Source organism: Exserohilum turcica (assembly GCF_000359705.1).
Source record: "Exserohilum turcica Et28A unplaced genomic scaffold SETTUscaffold_8, whole genome shotgun sequence".
Taxonomy (NCBI): domain Eukaryota; kingdom Fungi; phylum Ascomycota; class Dothideomycetes; order Pleosporales; family Pleosporaceae; genus Exserohilum; species Exserohilum turcicum.
In genome coordinates, this window is record NW_007360299.1 from 276,448 (window position 1) to 291,140 (window position 14,693).

Sequence of the window (14,693 nt, forward strand, 5' to 3'; positions counted from 1 at the left end):
GTCATGGCGGGCTTCCACAGGTCACGTGAGGTAATCTCTGGCCGGAGCCCGCAGTCTAGGTGGCTTGGCCATCAGGCTGAATGATAACTTGGCGCATACGAGGTGTCGATACGAAAAAATTGTAATACAGAGCTGTATCTGTGACCTAGCTAGGAAAGGAAATGAACATTTACAAATGAACTACAAAGAGTGATTCCAAGTTCAGCCCGCGAACCGCAAACGCCTCGGCCCTCCAGGCGAGATGTGCAACAATATAATTCAACCCGAGTACAAATGAACCATCACAAAGGAAAACTATGTGTTGTTACAGCCAGCCTTGAACCCCCCATGTAGGGTAAGCATCGGATCCCCACACCCTTGCAATCTTGCCAACGACGTGTTACACCTTGCTCCACCCCACAGGCTTATTACGGCCTTGGTCCGGTCCCCAGTACTCACGAGACTCGGGGAAGTCGCCATTTTCAACACCCGCCTTGAACATGTCACGAACCTTGCTCACCCTTTTGGTGTTGCGAGGCTTGAGATCAAATTCAAAAGGTATAGGCTTTGCGATGAGTAAGATGGAGTAATCAAGTGTCGGGTCTTCCGGCTTCTGGGTGATGTCACCCCACTCCATTGGCTTGTATGCTGGTTTCGACTTCTTTGCTGGCGTCTTGCTGGCGGGCTCAGATCCAGGATATGTGAACTTGGACAGGATCTTGTCTTCCATTGTAGGCTCCTTTTTGTCGATGCCTGCGTTGAGCTCTTCGCTGGATATGGATGCCTTCTCATTGCCGTAGACGTGGTCTCCCTTGGCCGGTTCCTTGGATGCCGGGACGGCAGAGTCTTCTGAGCGCTTCTTGATATCAAACAACCAGGCGATGGAACCAATTCCGATAAACATGTCCTCATCAGCTACCGTTTGACCGGTGCAAGTCCTTCGTCCGTAGCCAAATTGAGTCGAGTTGATAATTGTCGGGAACTGGGTAAGAGGCTCTTGGTAGGTTGGGTACTCTGGCTTGACCCATCGGAGAGGGTTAAAGGCCTCAGGGTCTGGGTACAGATCGGGATCACGAGAGATGGCCCTGCGAAATTGCATTAGTATGTTAATCTCAGATGCAGTCAGCAGAGTGTAGTCTCACCATTCTAGAGGATGGATAGTGCTGCCCTTGGGAATGTGGTAACCGTTGTATTCGTCGTCTTGAGTCAGGTAGTGGGGGATGCCGGTAGGGACGGGTGGGCGCCAGCGAATGCATTCACGGATGATGGCTCGAAGGAAGGGCATGTTGGGACGGTCTTCTGGAAGGGGTGGTCTGTCACCGCAGACACGATCAATTTCCTCGTGTAGCATAGGCAAGAATTGCGGGTAGTGGACCATGGCCAAACAGAATGTCTGAATAGGAGCTGCAATAGTGAGAGCTCCTGCGATTCCGTGCATGCCGACAGCGTAAGCACCTTCAGCATCATATTTGAAGCCCCATTTGCTAGGAGCATCAAGGAAGGTCTTCATCCACGATGGTGCTGCTTGTCCAGTCTTCATGTCCTCTACAACCTGGTCCTGCATGATTTGAAACCATGTGCGCTCAGTGGTTGCACGACGTCTTTCCCATGCCTTGGGTGGGGAGAGCCAGTCGGGGAGTGCCATGAGGAAGGGAAGCTTGTTGCTCAGAGAGCCCGTAGGGGAAACGCCAATGAGAAGCTCGCGTGCGCGCTGCTTGAGTTCGTCGCTGCCTTCGCTATGGCCCCAAGCAAGACGGCAAGTGACACGTGAGATGAAGGATTCCATGATGTGGTTGTACTGGTCCGGTTCGTCGAGAAGCTCTGCAAGCATACGCTTGGCCTCGAGCGCAGGGTATCCGTGAAAAGAGGCCTTTTCCGACTCGCGCATGATGATGTTGGCAAACTTCCTCTGGCGGGTGTGACCATCTGCACAGCGTTAGAAAACCATGACCAAATTTTCCAATCATGGCCACATACCATTTCGGCTGAGCAATGGAAGGTACTGCGCGCTCGAGCGGTTGTCGGAGATCAGAGAGGGAATGTGGGGTCGGTCAGAGTAGATGGCAGCCTTCTTGGATAACAGGTCCTTTGCGATTTGGTCCGTCAATACCCAGACGTGGTTGTGTCCAGCGAGATCACATTGGTAGATGGGGCCATACTCCTTGCCCCAGTCGGCAAACTTGATAAAACCATTCTTCTCAGGAACTTCAGGTACGACACCAATGATTGGGTAGCCTAATCGGTACAGGTTAGCCTATGTGGTTGCTTTTGTTGAACGCGCGGTCCAACGGTAAGGCAATGGGTTAGGTCCCATAAGCGGGTGGTGTTCGTACCTTTTGGGCCCGGCAGGGGCTTCAGGCCTTTGGGGATTTTATTGCTGCGAGATGAGGCCCAGAACTTGTACAGTGCATATGCACATAGTGTGACAAGTGCCAGCACGAGTGAAGGGGAAGCCATGCTGGCGAGCCGATGCAAACAAAAGCGACCGGTACCAGATGGATGATTGCGTGAATATGGGGTCACGAAAAGAGGTGCAGCCTTTCAAGGGGAATGTGGGTGCATGGCGTACTACATATACAAGCAGCGGGGCTTCTAGTAGGTAGTGTACAGCCCGGAACAGTCAGCCTGTCGGTGTCAATCTTTCTTTACCAGGTAGGGGGGTTTCAAAGCCGACCCCCCGTGCGCAGCCGCAGGATGCTGCGTGTCAGAGCCGAGACGGTGCATCACAACCTTCAACATAATAAGGGCCCTGGGTGCAATCAATGCCTCCGCTTGGTCCTCAGTGGTCCGCAAGGACCAGCGGTTTTCTGGCGGCGCTGAATCTTGGAATCGGTATCTGGCGCAAAAGCGTGCGTATCCGTATATGGCCAAGCGCCATGAATCGGGCTGATAAGTGGCTGCCCCAGGCAAGCGCCACGACGATCGTTGTAGGTTGCTGTTCTTAGTCCATGCACTGTTGTCGGTGCTGGGCGTCAATCCATGTGCTGGTAGGCAAGCCGACTGACTCGCCGTGAGCGATTGAGGCTGGAGAACCGCCTTGGGTGTGTCTCGGTGCAGAGGCGGTGGTGTGCTGAGGGCCTGACCCCGGAAGGTAGTCAGCGTTGGTGAATTGCCATGGTCCCAAGGCCGGTGAGACAAGCGCCGGCAGACGCAGGCGAATGCAAGCTGAGTTCAGAGGCGCACCCACACCTCCCGAAAGAGCAAGCGTAGCAGCAGATAGGCGTCGTAGCCGTCTGCTGCTGTTGCGCGCCAAAACCATGGTTATTGATGGCGGTCGTGGTGAGTGGACGTCGTGCGGGTCGGTCCTCCAGCCTCTGCGGCTAATCTATTTCGGGCTCGACTGCCACCAGCGCGCCATGATCAGCCGGCAGGGTGACGCCGATCCGCCGCCAGCAAGGCCAATCCCTGCCTGTCGCGCTAGCCGTCAACCCCCATCCCATCAGTTGCGTGTGGAGAGCCGACGTCCATGTCCGAAGCTCGTGTCTGCACCCAACATGCTGCTCGCCCTTTTGCTCAGCCTTCCCCTTGCCTCGCTTCGCCACGTAGCTGCTCTGCTTTGCTCGGCGCTGCTCTGCTCTGCCGTGCCGTCATCCCCACCAAGTCTTGGGCTCTGGGCTCTGGGCTCTGGGCTCTGGGCCCTGAGCCTGCCCTGGCCATCATGTTGCCCAACAGAAGCAACAATACGCCTTGAGCTGGTCGGCCATTCCAAACTCCTTCACGCCGATGTCACTCATGTCGGAAATACCGAGCTCAAACGCTAGGGTGATTCAGCACACGTCCCGAAAAGTCCTCATTCATATCATCAGGTCTCCAGTCGACGCCTCGTATCTCGTCGTGAAACAATAGCCCACGGTTCTAGACGCCCATCTTCCAGTGGAAATGACTGCACTTGCTGGTACCTGCTTCGTTGGCTAGCTGAACAATCGCCCCTGGTCAGCTCCTGCTGCTGTCAACCGGCACTCGATAATCTAGGCCTTTTCTTTTCAGCAATGTACAGCGCTCAGTTTGACCTCCAGTTTTGCATTGCTTTGCATCGTCTGCCCCGCATTAGTTGGATCTTTGTGCCATGTGCCAGCTTTGTGGCTGGGTCTATGTCGGGGCGTGGACAATTCCGTGTGCCCGCCCTCAAACGCGGATATCTGTGCATCAAGGCCCCCCAAAAAGCAAGACACGTGAATGGCATGTTCCTTGCATCATTGTGCCCCTTCCCAGGGCGATTGCTTGTGTTTCTGCTGTTGACACGCAAACAGACGAGCACAAATCCTAAGCGTGTCCATCCGGGCGGTCAACTCAACAAAGTTGTTGAGCTAAGCAGTGCAGCTCACAGAGCTCGTCACGTGCGCAGACACCAACAAGCACAATAGAGGCTGCAGTTGAACGGTTGAGCGTCAACGTATCAGCTATTTAGTGTTCGCTTTTCGGAGATTTCAGCAATCCCCTATCTGGCGATTGGGTCTGGTCCGGAGCGGCGGTACTGCGCGGTACTGTGCAGATATGACGAGTAGGTACCATGAAACTGATCACATCGATGCTCGACCAGTTGGCGCATGATGATCCACACTTCCAGGACGCATATCCAACTGCTTGGTTCCAGTTGTGGTCTCCGTTTCGACCCAGCCTTTTCATTGAGAGCATTTTCTGAACACAGCCTGGCTTATGGTGAGCTTGGTACAGCCGATAAGATCTTTCAACGTACAGCATGTTGCTTATCCCGAATTGAGCCATTTAAGGGCCTTGTTTGGCTCCTTTTGCCTCTAAATTCGTGCCATGCACGGTAATTGCTTTTCCTGCCGTGTGACTGTATTCCCATTTACTTTGCCTAGGGTGTGCCACAGCATTTGAAACAGCGTGTTTTCGTGTTTGCCATGCGGATTTGGGACATATGCATAAGCATCTTCCAAATATCATACGTACCCTAGAACCATAAAATGGACAGTGACGCATCGCTCGGGCCCTGGATGTATGTTCCTGCGTCTTTCCCGTGTCTTGGTGACAATACCGCCATGTTCTTGGTTTCGCTGCTGACATGAATATTGGTTCATCTTTCTTGTCGTCCACGCCCTAGCGACGACCCAAATATGACGATCTTGGGGGTTCGTGATATTGCTCTCTCATGGAAATGATCACTACCAAATCTTGGTGGCTACAGCAGGTGACCTTAACTTTATTCGTGCCTTTTGGCTCTTCGCTAGCGAATTCGCAGATCGAGCCATACTGTTTCCACCAATCTATTGCGTTAGGCAGGCTACTGCCAGCCCCTCATGCTTGACGCGTAATCAGTGAGACTTTTTGTCGTCACACCGTGTGTTCGGACTTTAAATCACACAACTGAATTGGCAAAAACAAGCGTGTCATTGCTAGTAGGCGGTAGGCGGACAGCATAACATGGACCCGAGCAAAAACTGGTGTTTTCGTTGCAGGACGCGATAGTTTTCAGACATGTCTAGTTTCGAGGTATCTACAACCTGGGGAACAGTGAGATTCTCCAAGGATGTCAAGGACACAATGCCTGATAGGATGTAGAGATGGAAATACTGTCATACCCAGTCGATTCAGGTCGAAAATCATCTCAGCTGAGGCCATGACTAGAATAAAAATACGAGTCAGAATGATCCGATACAGACATGCAAAGCCTTCCTACACGAATAGCGAGATGTCTTAGATCCATAAATCCAGAGCCTTCTAGTTCCAAGGTTAGCATGTGAAATCATGTAGCCATGCTTAAAAGATGACTGCATTCAAGTATACCATTATTAGAATGCCTGGCTGTACTGCAGCGACGGCTGACTTGGGTAAGCTCGTTGGGGTGCTGTTACGGAAGCAAGACATGGCGACAACGGCCACCATTTCTGTCTCTTGCGCTGCCCTTGAAAAAGAAAGCAAGAAAAACAACCGCAATGAGACGGCTTTGAAACCAGTACAGAGTGTATCTTGGGGTCGCAACGGGCTGACGATTCAACGCTCGTACTCTTGGATATACGCAGCGCAACGGAGTCTTGGTGTGTCTACCACTCGCGAAACGGCGTCGCCCAGACATATTGCATTTGGCCCATGCTGCTAGACTTTAAGGGGTTCGGAAATGAAGGGCCGGTGTTCAGCACAGCCCATGGGGAGAAGTGAGTGACATGTGTCGAGGATGGTGTTGTACGCTACGTGCGCACGCGGGAAGGAACGAAGAGGAGGAGCGAGGCGGGGCCCAGACCCCACCGATGGCGTCGAGGCCTTGTCGCCCAGGCTTTAGGAATTCACACGCCAGAAGACTCCAAACACCGGGTTTTCCATGATCAAGCACCCTAATATCCATGTCCTGAAATGCGCGTTTGAGCGCGCTTCCTAATCATGTCTACTGCGCCCTTGGACGAGGCTGGAAGGGCGGGCATGACACGCGGCGCCGCAGATCGTCCACTTTCTGTATGTACCCTACTTACCAGGACTCGAGCCTAGTTGATACCGATACCGCATGCATCCTATCCCCACACGATGCGGATGCCTACAGTTCCTAGTTTCAGTCGCCAATATCGGGAGCCTTGCTAACACGCTCGGAAGCTCCAATCACTGCCCAGCGAACTGCTCCGCCTCATCGTCGCCTATCTCGATACACCCACGCAGAGGAACGTCGCCCTCGTCTCTCAGACACTGCACCACCATGCGACCGACGCCCTATGGCAGAAGGTATGCCTAGCCGACCAATGGAAGCTACACGTGAACGAAGGCTGGGAACAAGTTTGGGGCGAGCGAGGGCGTGGCGAATCCGATGAGCATGACGACACACCAATTGTCCAGAAGCTGTACATACTGGCGACGTGGGTATGGCCCAAGAGGCGCAGTTCCTTTGCTCATGTGTGTACAGGAATCCAACCATCGCCTCCAAAGTCCAAGTTCTCATACATCGCTGCCATTTGCCTACCCCGAATATCTTCAGTGCGCTTCCGCGAATGCACTTCGACGCCGACAATCTCTCGCAAGACAATCGAATTCATGTGCTCCTCAAACTAGCCATACGTAACTTGGTCAATGTGCATACACTGCGGATAATATATGGGCATTGGAAACTGACAAATGCACTCCTTGCTGGCTTTCTCGACGGAAACCGACCACGCAGCGTGCCGCTTCGCAAGCTCTGGCTCGAGTGCTGCTGTTTCGAAAAGGATGCTTTATACTGGCTTCTGCCGAGCAAGGCAACCGGCCTCGAAAGCATCCGGCTACGCAGGCTTGGGAACGAAATGTTTGACCCGGTACAACGGCGACGCTTGAAACCCAAGGAATTCAAACTTGCAAGAGGCGGTCGGAGACTTGATATGTACAATGGTGCCGGTGGGTTTGTCCAAACTACCGTCGATTTTTGCGACGACGGATATCGACTCTCTGCAATATGGCCTCGTCCCTCGGCGGAAGAGCTGATTGAAAAGGGCACAGCTTTTGATGCTGTCATGTGGGAGGAACTTGCCGATATTAGAGATTACGTTGATGCAAATCCGGTGGATTTCGAGCCCACAACGTTTGGGCGAAATGCGCCTGATGTCACGCCTCCGCTCGAGTGGCTGATCGCATGCTCGGCCTCTACGCTTACAAGTCTGAATCTAGACTGGGTGCACTGGCGCCGTTCAGAGATAACCCCCGCCAACTCTGAGCATTTTCTCCATGCGCTTAGTAAACTGCGATTTCCACATCTCCGCGCATTGCAGATTCGGAATGCAGTGCTGCCACTCACAAGACTTCCCGATAGCGTCTATCTTTTAGAAGACACGTTTGTAGAATTCCTCGAGGCACACCCAAAGATCCAATGTCTGGCCTGGCCTATAGACAAGGTCTATAGCCACGTCAAGCCGTCTGTACATGTCCAGGCTCGGTCCCAGAGGCTGGTCGCACATCTGGCCATGGTGCTCACCGATCTGCGCATCGACGCGCAGCATGTGCCACGCGGAGAGCCAGTTACCGACGAATCGCGGACCACTGAAGAGTTGCAAGAGCGCACGCGCCGGAGAAGATTCATCGCAGAGTTTGCTCCTCACATGCGCAAAGTAGAGCAGATCAAGTTAGAAGGCGGCATCCCGCGCGATGAAAAGCGCGAGTTGATCCGAGCCCTGCACTGGTGCCCGCTAAAGAAGATTGTCATGATAGGAGCATCCTTTCCAGCAGGCAACACATGGGGCGCCGGCGGACACCAACTGAAAGCCGTCGACCCAGGCCAAACCGGCCTAGACATTTCCTATGCGCTCGACGACGAAGATATAGAAGGCATTCTAGCCGCGTACCGGCGAGGCTTCCCTATGCCGCTCGACTTTACCTTTGAGCCCGAGTACGGCTGGCCACCGCAAGCACCTCTCCTGCAAACCATTGCGCTGCACCACGCGTCTACAGTTGAAGAGCTGAAAATCTGCGGCTACAACGGCTGCCCGATCCTCTCGCACGCGACGCCCATTACCAATCCGTTGCTCATGGGTCTGCGCTCCTACGACAACCTCAAACAGCTTGTCCTCTCCTTCTGGCTCCTGACATGGTACGATGGCTCGTACCGCGACCCGGAAATCATTCAGTCTTGGCTCGACACACGGTCTCCCTCGTCGACGGCCCTGACGGTCGTAACGCCCCCGGCTTCACCTACCCATGACCAGCCCGTTGACCCAGGCCACTTTCCCAACTTCGGTAACGCCCGTGTTGCGCCCAGGCCGCAGGACTTCAACCGCTGGGCCGTGGCGCTCAAGACCGAGTTCTCGCCGTCAGCATTGGCATATCGCGTCGCGAGGGACATTGGGCCCTACTTGAGCCCGCTGGCAAAGGAGAGAAAAGGCGGTGTTAGAGTGAGGGCAAGTTTCTGTCTGGGTGTGCGGCAAGAGAGGGAATGTGCAAGCGACATTTTTGATCTAGACATTAGAGTCGGCGTGGGCGATCAGGTGCTGGAGTTTGTTGGACCAAGAGAGGAAGGGGAGTCAGGCAGATGGTGGAAGAAACTCGAGGAAAGACGGTGGTTCTGAGCGTGTGCCCGAGCCCATTGGGAGTCGATGTGCATTTCTCATGTTGGTCACCTTTGTTGTCAGTGTTGGTCAGTGCGTGCCATACCCTTGCGCTGCCAGGTGCAAAGCGTAATCTTATTTGGTTTTCGCCAGTCGTGCAAATACATCATTGTTGGCCCTTTGGGAGGGTGGCTTTCTGCATGTTCCCCAGTCACTCGGCGAAACGGTATGACCGCAGCAGGTTCTGGCACAGCTGTTTTGGCTTGATTCATGCTTTCATTCCGAGAGTTCATTTCGAGAGAACATGATGAAAATTTTCCGTAGTTATGCCTCCCAGAGCTATACGCTCAAACGGTGATGCCGCCCCCATTCGTCATGTAGGATGGACAAGCAACCGGGAGAGGGACGACAGAACGCCCCATGCCGAGCAATACCATTTGCCTGTATAAGAACCCCGCTTCACGATCATGCACCCGTTCCGAATGGCCTTCATCGCGCCTCTACTCCTCCGCAGCTCACGCCTTCATGGTCGGTTCGTTTACGAGGAGACGGTGGGGCCCTTGGCACCCTTGGGGGTACCGGTTTGGAATCCGTTGCTGAACTTGCGGTTGACGGTCTTGAGGTATCGCATGCGGCCGGTACCGGTGGTCTTTCTTCGCTTGGCCTTCTCGCCCCAGTTGTCTGTCGTGTGTTAATTTCATGCTGGATTCGGTATGCGCGCGTTCCGCGGTGCCAGGTAGACGTACACTTGCGGGTCTTAGCAGCAGGGTAGCCGCATGAGGCGCAGGTATGCTTCTGGATGTGAAGGGATCGGCGACCTGTAGGTTTTCTGTCAGTCCCTGTTGCTATATCGCCGGGCCGCTTCGCAACAAGCTTCAACCCAAGCCATTGCATGTTCCAGTTGCCATTCCCCAGGAAGAGACTACGTACCGCAACGCCTGCAGAGCGTGTGCGTCTTGTTGTGGCGCTTTCCGAAACTGGAGGTACCCTTCGCTATATCGTAGTCAGTCTCCAAGCTCGAGATCGAACGGGCAAGTGGGAGCGCGGCGTACTCATTTTGGCTGGGGACTATGCACAATAATTATCAGTAAATGGGGTCCCGGCAGCAGTATGGCAAAAGAACACACCTTGTGACGCTGTTGTTAGTATCGAAGGGTGGTGTTGTCGCGAATTGTCGTGCGATTTGGAGAAGTCTCGGGTAGCGAATTTCGAGCATTGTGTGAGACTAGTCTGTTTTGGTTTAGCGCGTGTTTGTTCTGGAGCGCGAGCAGCGAGCAGCCTGAGTGAGCAAGGAGGAAAACACCAACACCAACAAGCACCGACTATTTTGCGTTGAAGATCAACCAAATCCTCGCGTTCAGAGGCGCACTAATTGAATTATTCGATTCTCGATTTCTTACTCCCACCCCGACGCCGCAATACATTCAGCCATTCCAACAAGACTGAACGACGGTATTTTCATACGGCCTATGTCCTCCGCATAGCTTATGCAGAGTACATAAATGATGTGAAGAGTGTATTTCAGAACATCCGCTTCTGGAGTTGTTATTGCCTGCAAGTCAGACTTGGTCAAACTGAAGCTTCGGAAGAGGAACAGAGTGTAGCCACCAAACATACAGTCAGTACTGTACCCGACTACCTGCGTCGACTTGGCTATTCGGTTGCGTCGATTCCGTCATCCGGTCGCATCAGCTCTTTCTCTCGAGCATGCTATCTCTACAAATATACTTTGTATTGAGTATGGATTGAGTATAGATTTGCAAATGTGCTGAAACAAAGCAGACCCTTGTGCGGGTCGGCATTCCGCTACTCCCGAGCGTATGTACGCAGGTATCCAGACTTGATGAGACGGCACTTGGTGTATGAGACGTAGGGCTGACAATATCACCAGCAATTATACGCCGAACAAGAAGTTTGTGTTATATCTCTGACGCGCGGACACAGTTGGGCACGCGATGTGAGAAATCCCTAGCCATGGCCCACCCACGGTTCGGGCGCTGTACTAATCCAGCTCGCGTAGATGCTCTCGACAGGCTTTCTACTTGCCCTATCTGCCAGGCTGCGCACCGTGTGTGTTGTTTAAAGCCGTTGGAATTGTCTCCTTTGGGTGCTAAGCGCCGCTTGCACGAGGCCCGAACTGTACCTGGTCTCTGTGCACAGACATTTAATCTTGCACGTTGCGAGCATGGTAGAGTCCAGGACGCCGTCCGTTGGTTTCCCAAAGCATGTGGTCAGGCACAAATCAGGACGGCTGGACGGCTCGGCAGATGACGACTCAGTGCAAGGCAGAAGAATGCTGACCCCCGCGCGGAGATAGCAATCCTCACTGATCATGCATACCATGCGATCGAGACAGCCGCCCGCCCAGAGTGCAGGGCACCATGGAGCATGTCATACAGCCAAAGGGGCATCTTTCAGCTGAATATTGGCTCAAGTCATCCAGACGCTCTGTTGACCAACAGGGCGACGGGGCGTGCCGTCGGTATCTAGGCTGGCATGGGGGGTCGTCTCCAAGTACCGAAGAGCACGGCCAATGACAGGCGACAACGTGAACTCGTGCGCACCTTTGTTGGTGCTGTTACTCCTGTCAGGCTACCCACGCGACATTCACTGCCAAGCCCCACTGCAATGCCTTCTGTCGCATCTGCAGCAGCCCGCTTGGGGTTGTGCACCAATTGATGTCGATGTGCATGGCATCCCGTCCCTTGCCCATTTGTGCGGGCATTCTCGGCATAGACCTATCGTTCGTAACATCAAGTCGGCCCTGCCATCGCACTTCGTCGACGATCTTATACCACGTCGCATTACTCCCTGGTGGGCAGCTCGCTCCGAGCACGGCCGGATTACTTCCATATACACCGAAGCGGTCAGCCTGACACAACCTATTCACTGAGCTTAAGTATACTTACAACAAGTATACTTACTTTTATTGCAAAGAGCAACTGTCCACGACAACATTTGTCTGGGTTGCCACTCATGCCGTCCTTTGGGCGCGTTGGCAACGCAGCCTACCACGATGTTCAGGGTGTCTACGTATGCGCCCATCAGACCCAGCTCATGCCGCCATTTTATTGACAAAGCTACTAGACTCACATCACAGACCCGAACGAGCGGCGGCGCATGGCCCTCGCTGAGGTCGACAAAGCACCTTTTGGATGGTATCACATACGCCTTGCTGTCGTCACGGGAATAGGTTTCTTTACCGACGCTTACAGTGTAAGTCCAAAGCAAATCCGACAAGGCTAAGAGCGGACTAATGATATCTACAGCTGTTTGCCATCAACCTAGCCGTCATATTGCTGGGCATAGTATATTGGCAGGATGAACAGCACAAAGGTGTCATGCCTTATAATGCCGACACAGCCATCAAGGTTGCCACGTCGGCTGGTGCAATCTTTGGCCAGTGCATCTTCGGATACTTGGGCGACCGTCTTGGACGCAAGAGGATGTATGGTGTAGAACTGATGATCATCATCACAACGACCCTCGCACAGGCACTATGCGGCGAGTCTGCAACTCTGTCTGTCGTCGGCGTTTTAATTTTCTATCGCGTGGTAATGGGCATCGGTGTTGGTGGCGACTGTAAGTCAATCTCCGGCCATTTTCTTCCATCTCTCCCCGCCTTCGGAATACAGATCCAGAGAATTCAGATTATACAGTCTCTAGACGACACTCTCTCGCGGATTCTTCTCGGACATGACTAACATTCACATCAGACCCCCTAAGTGCTGTCATCACAGCAGAGTTTTCCAGTACGCGTTACCGAGGAGGCATAATAGCCGCCGTCTTCGCGATGCAAGGCCTGGGCCAGCTGGCTTCTGCGTTGATAACACTCATAGTCGTCGTCATTTACAAAGAACATCTAGTCACGGTAGCAGATGTTGGCGACTGCGTAGGGGACTGTGCCAAGCATGTCGACAAGATGTGGCGCATCATCATCGCATTCGGCGGCGTTCCTGGATGGTTTGCACTTTACTACCGGCTCACGGTTCCAGAGACACCAAGATATACATTCGATGTGCTGTACGATGTCGAGAAGGCTGCGGTCGATGCAAGAAAGTACCGTTACGGCAAGGAAGGAAATGAGGTCAACCCCGTTACTCAGGCCACGGCTCGCCGCGAGATGGCCAAGTACAAGACGCCGCGACCGTCAGTCATGGAAGTGCTGCGCTTCTTTTCCCAGAAGCGCCAGGCTATCAGACTCTTTAGCACTTCAATTTCTTGGTTGTATGTCTTCGTCTTCACTCACTTCTGGCATGCTGCTAACTACCCCCAGCTTCCTCGACCTCGCTTTTTACAGCCTAGGATTCAACTCCGCGTCTCTCACCTCGACAATGGGATTCGGAGGACGGGACAATCTCTACCAGTATCTGCGCAACGCAGCCACGGGCCAAATCGTGCTCATCTGCGCAGGCGCGCTGCCGGGCTACTGGCTCACCGTCTTCACCGTCGACAAGCTGGGACGCAAAACCATCCAAGTCGGCGGGTTCGCCATCCTCACCATCATCTTCTGCGTCCTTGGTTTCGCCTGGCAGAACCTCACAAAGAAAGACCTGCTAGCGCTCTACGTGCTCGCCCAGTTCTTCTTCAACTTTGGCCCCAACGCCACCACCTTCATCACGCCTGCGGAAATCTTCCCCACGCGCGTGCGCTCCACGAGCCACGGCTTCAGCGCCGGAATGGGCAAGCTGGGCGCCGTCTTTGCGCAGATCTTCTTCGCTCCCATGATCAAGCGCAACGCGACCCGGGAGAACCCCACGCCGTGGATCCACGGCGTCATGCAGATTTTCGCTCTCTTCATGTTCCTCGGCATGCTGACGAGCCTCCTGGTCCCCGAGACCAAGCGCCGAAGGCTCGAGGAGCTGGCGGGCGAGAAGGACGATGTATATGAGTTCCAGGCAAGCCAGTGGCGCAACAGAGGCGGTATTGCGGGTGCGACTTCGCCGCACAGCGCGCATGATGCGGAGCCTGCGTTTAGAAATTCAGTCATCATTGCGAGGGGCAGTGGGAGCGCGAGAAGTACGCCTACGGAGAGAACGTCAGAGGCGGTGCTGAGAGAGAGTGATGTGGAGAAGACGTGGTGGCGATCCAGACAATCTCAGTTGCCTAATCACGCTATGTGAGCCAGCTTGAGCAACAAACTGTTTGCTTTTTGTTTTGTTTTGAAAATTTCGGGATCTAATGTTTGTTTGTTTGTTTGTTCGTTCGCGTCTGTATACCCTTGCATTGCATCATGTTCATGTTGATGTTTTTCCCCCGATCTAGTATTATATGTGACTTAAAGTATAGTACAGATGGGTGATAGTAAAAAAACGTAATAGAAAAAATTGTTATAGGCGAGAGAGGCCTAACTAACGAGTATGCATTTGTAAGAGGCTACGCCTAAAGTGTGTGTGATCGAGTATATCTATACGACTACCTAGACTTCAAGAAGCTTGAAGTCTTGTTACTGCCTTTTTGGCTATGGATGGCGTAAGTAGTCGTACGCTCGGCCCGTTGGGCCCGCCCATTACAGCATTCACCTATTGTATAGAAGAAGAAAGATATAGAAAAGAACTATCTAGAGGGCCCTCCTTTTATAGTTATTACTTATATAAACGCTTAGACCTTTAGTTTTCTTTCTTACTTAAGCTTATTTATATATATCTAACTACGTTATTTAGTTACGTAACTAAAGTTATATAATTTACTACTATATAACCTATAAGTTATACCTCTCTAGCGTAGCCCTTTATAATACTCCCCTTCTTCACCTGATCT

The 14,693-nt window shown here is 53.0% G+C and overlaps 6 protein-coding genes across 6 annotated transcripts; 3 read left to right on the forward strand and 3 right to left on the reverse strand.

Annotated features, from left to right (window-relative positions):
• Window positions 1-104: 104 nt before the first annotated feature.
• Window positions 105-2,512, reverse strand: SETTUDRAFT_165808 (uncharacterized protein). Its single transcript, XM_008032623.1, has 4 exons — window positions 2,313-2,512; window positions 1,957-2,214; window positions 1,122-1,905; window positions 105-1,064 (listed from the first exon to the last, which is right to left on the reverse strand). Exons 1-4 carry the CDS (start codon window positions 2,434-2,436, stop codon window positions 380-382), a joined length of 1,851 nt encoding a protein of 616 aa, XP_008030814.1. The 5' UTR covers window positions 2,437-2,512; the 3' UTR covers window positions 105-379.
• A 625-nt stretch (window positions 2,513-3,137) lies between these two features.
• Window positions 3,138-3,740, forward strand: SETTUDRAFT_157255 (uncharacterized protein; the record flags this gene model as incomplete). The annotated part of the gene is made up of 1 exon (XM_008032624.1): window positions 3,138-3,740. The coding sequence occupies one exon, from the start codon at window positions 3,138-3,140 to the stop codon at window positions 3,738-3,740; it is 603 nt and encodes a 200-aa protein (XP_008030815.1).
• A 677-nt stretch (window positions 3,741-4,417) lies between these two features.
• Window positions 4,418-4,704, reverse strand: SETTUDRAFT_23689 (uncharacterized protein; the record flags this gene model as incomplete). Its single annotated transcript, XM_008032404.1, has 2 exons — window positions 4,418-4,628; window positions 4,676-4,704. 2 exons carry the CDS (start codon window positions 4,702-4,704, stop codon window positions 4,418-4,420), a joined length of 240 nt encoding a protein of 79 aa, XP_008030595.1.
• Window positions 4,705-6,357: 1,653 nt separating this feature from the next.
• Window positions 6,358-8,954, forward strand: SETTUDRAFT_157256 (uncharacterized protein; the record flags this gene model as incomplete). The annotated part of the gene is made up of 3 exons (XM_008032625.1): window positions 6,358-6,390; window positions 6,526-6,782; window positions 6,830-8,954. 3 exons carry the CDS (start codon window positions 6,358-6,360, stop codon window positions 8,952-8,954), a joined length of 2,415 nt encoding a protein of 804 aa, XP_008030816.1.
• Window positions 8,955-9,471: 517 nt separating this feature from the next.
• Window positions 9,472-9,989, reverse strand: SETTUDRAFT_157257 (uncharacterized protein; the record flags this gene model as incomplete). The annotated part of the gene is made up of 4 exons (XM_008032626.1): window positions 9,472-9,614; window positions 9,680-9,751; window positions 9,864-9,926; window positions 9,986-9,989. The coding sequence occupies 4 exons, from the start codon at window positions 9,987-9,989 to the stop codon at window positions 9,472-9,474; spliced, it is 282 nt and encodes a 93-aa protein (XP_008030817.1).
• A 1,920-nt stretch (window positions 9,990-11,909) lies between these two features.
• On the forward strand, window positions 11,910-14,077 carry SETTUDRAFT_142705 (uncharacterized protein; the record flags this gene model as incomplete). Its single annotated transcript, XM_008032627.1, has 5 exons — window positions 11,910-11,966; window positions 12,021-12,149; window positions 12,203-12,515; window positions 12,650-13,160; window positions 13,210-14,077. 5 exons carry the CDS (start codon window positions 11,910-11,912, stop codon window positions 14,054-14,056), a joined length of 1,857 nt encoding a protein of 618 aa, XP_008030818.1. The 3' UTR covers window positions 14,057-14,077.
• Between the last annotated feature and the right edge of the window lie 616 nt (window positions 14,078-14,693).

Bases quoted from the DNA above. Each gene is read 5' to 3' on its own strand.
- SETTUDRAFT_165808 (XM_008032623.1), bottom strand. From the start codon at position 2,436: ATGGCTTCCCCTTCACTCGTGCTGGCACTTGTCACACTATGTGCATAT. The intron at 1,906-1,956 runs GTATGTGGCCAT...AACGCTGTGCAG, and splicing joins TCCATTGCTCAGCCGAAATG to ATGGTCACACCCGCCAGAGG. The intron at 1,065-1,121 runs GTGAGACTACAC...GCAATTTCGCAG, and splicing joins ACTATCCATCCTCTAGAATG to GGCCATCTCTCGTGATCCCG.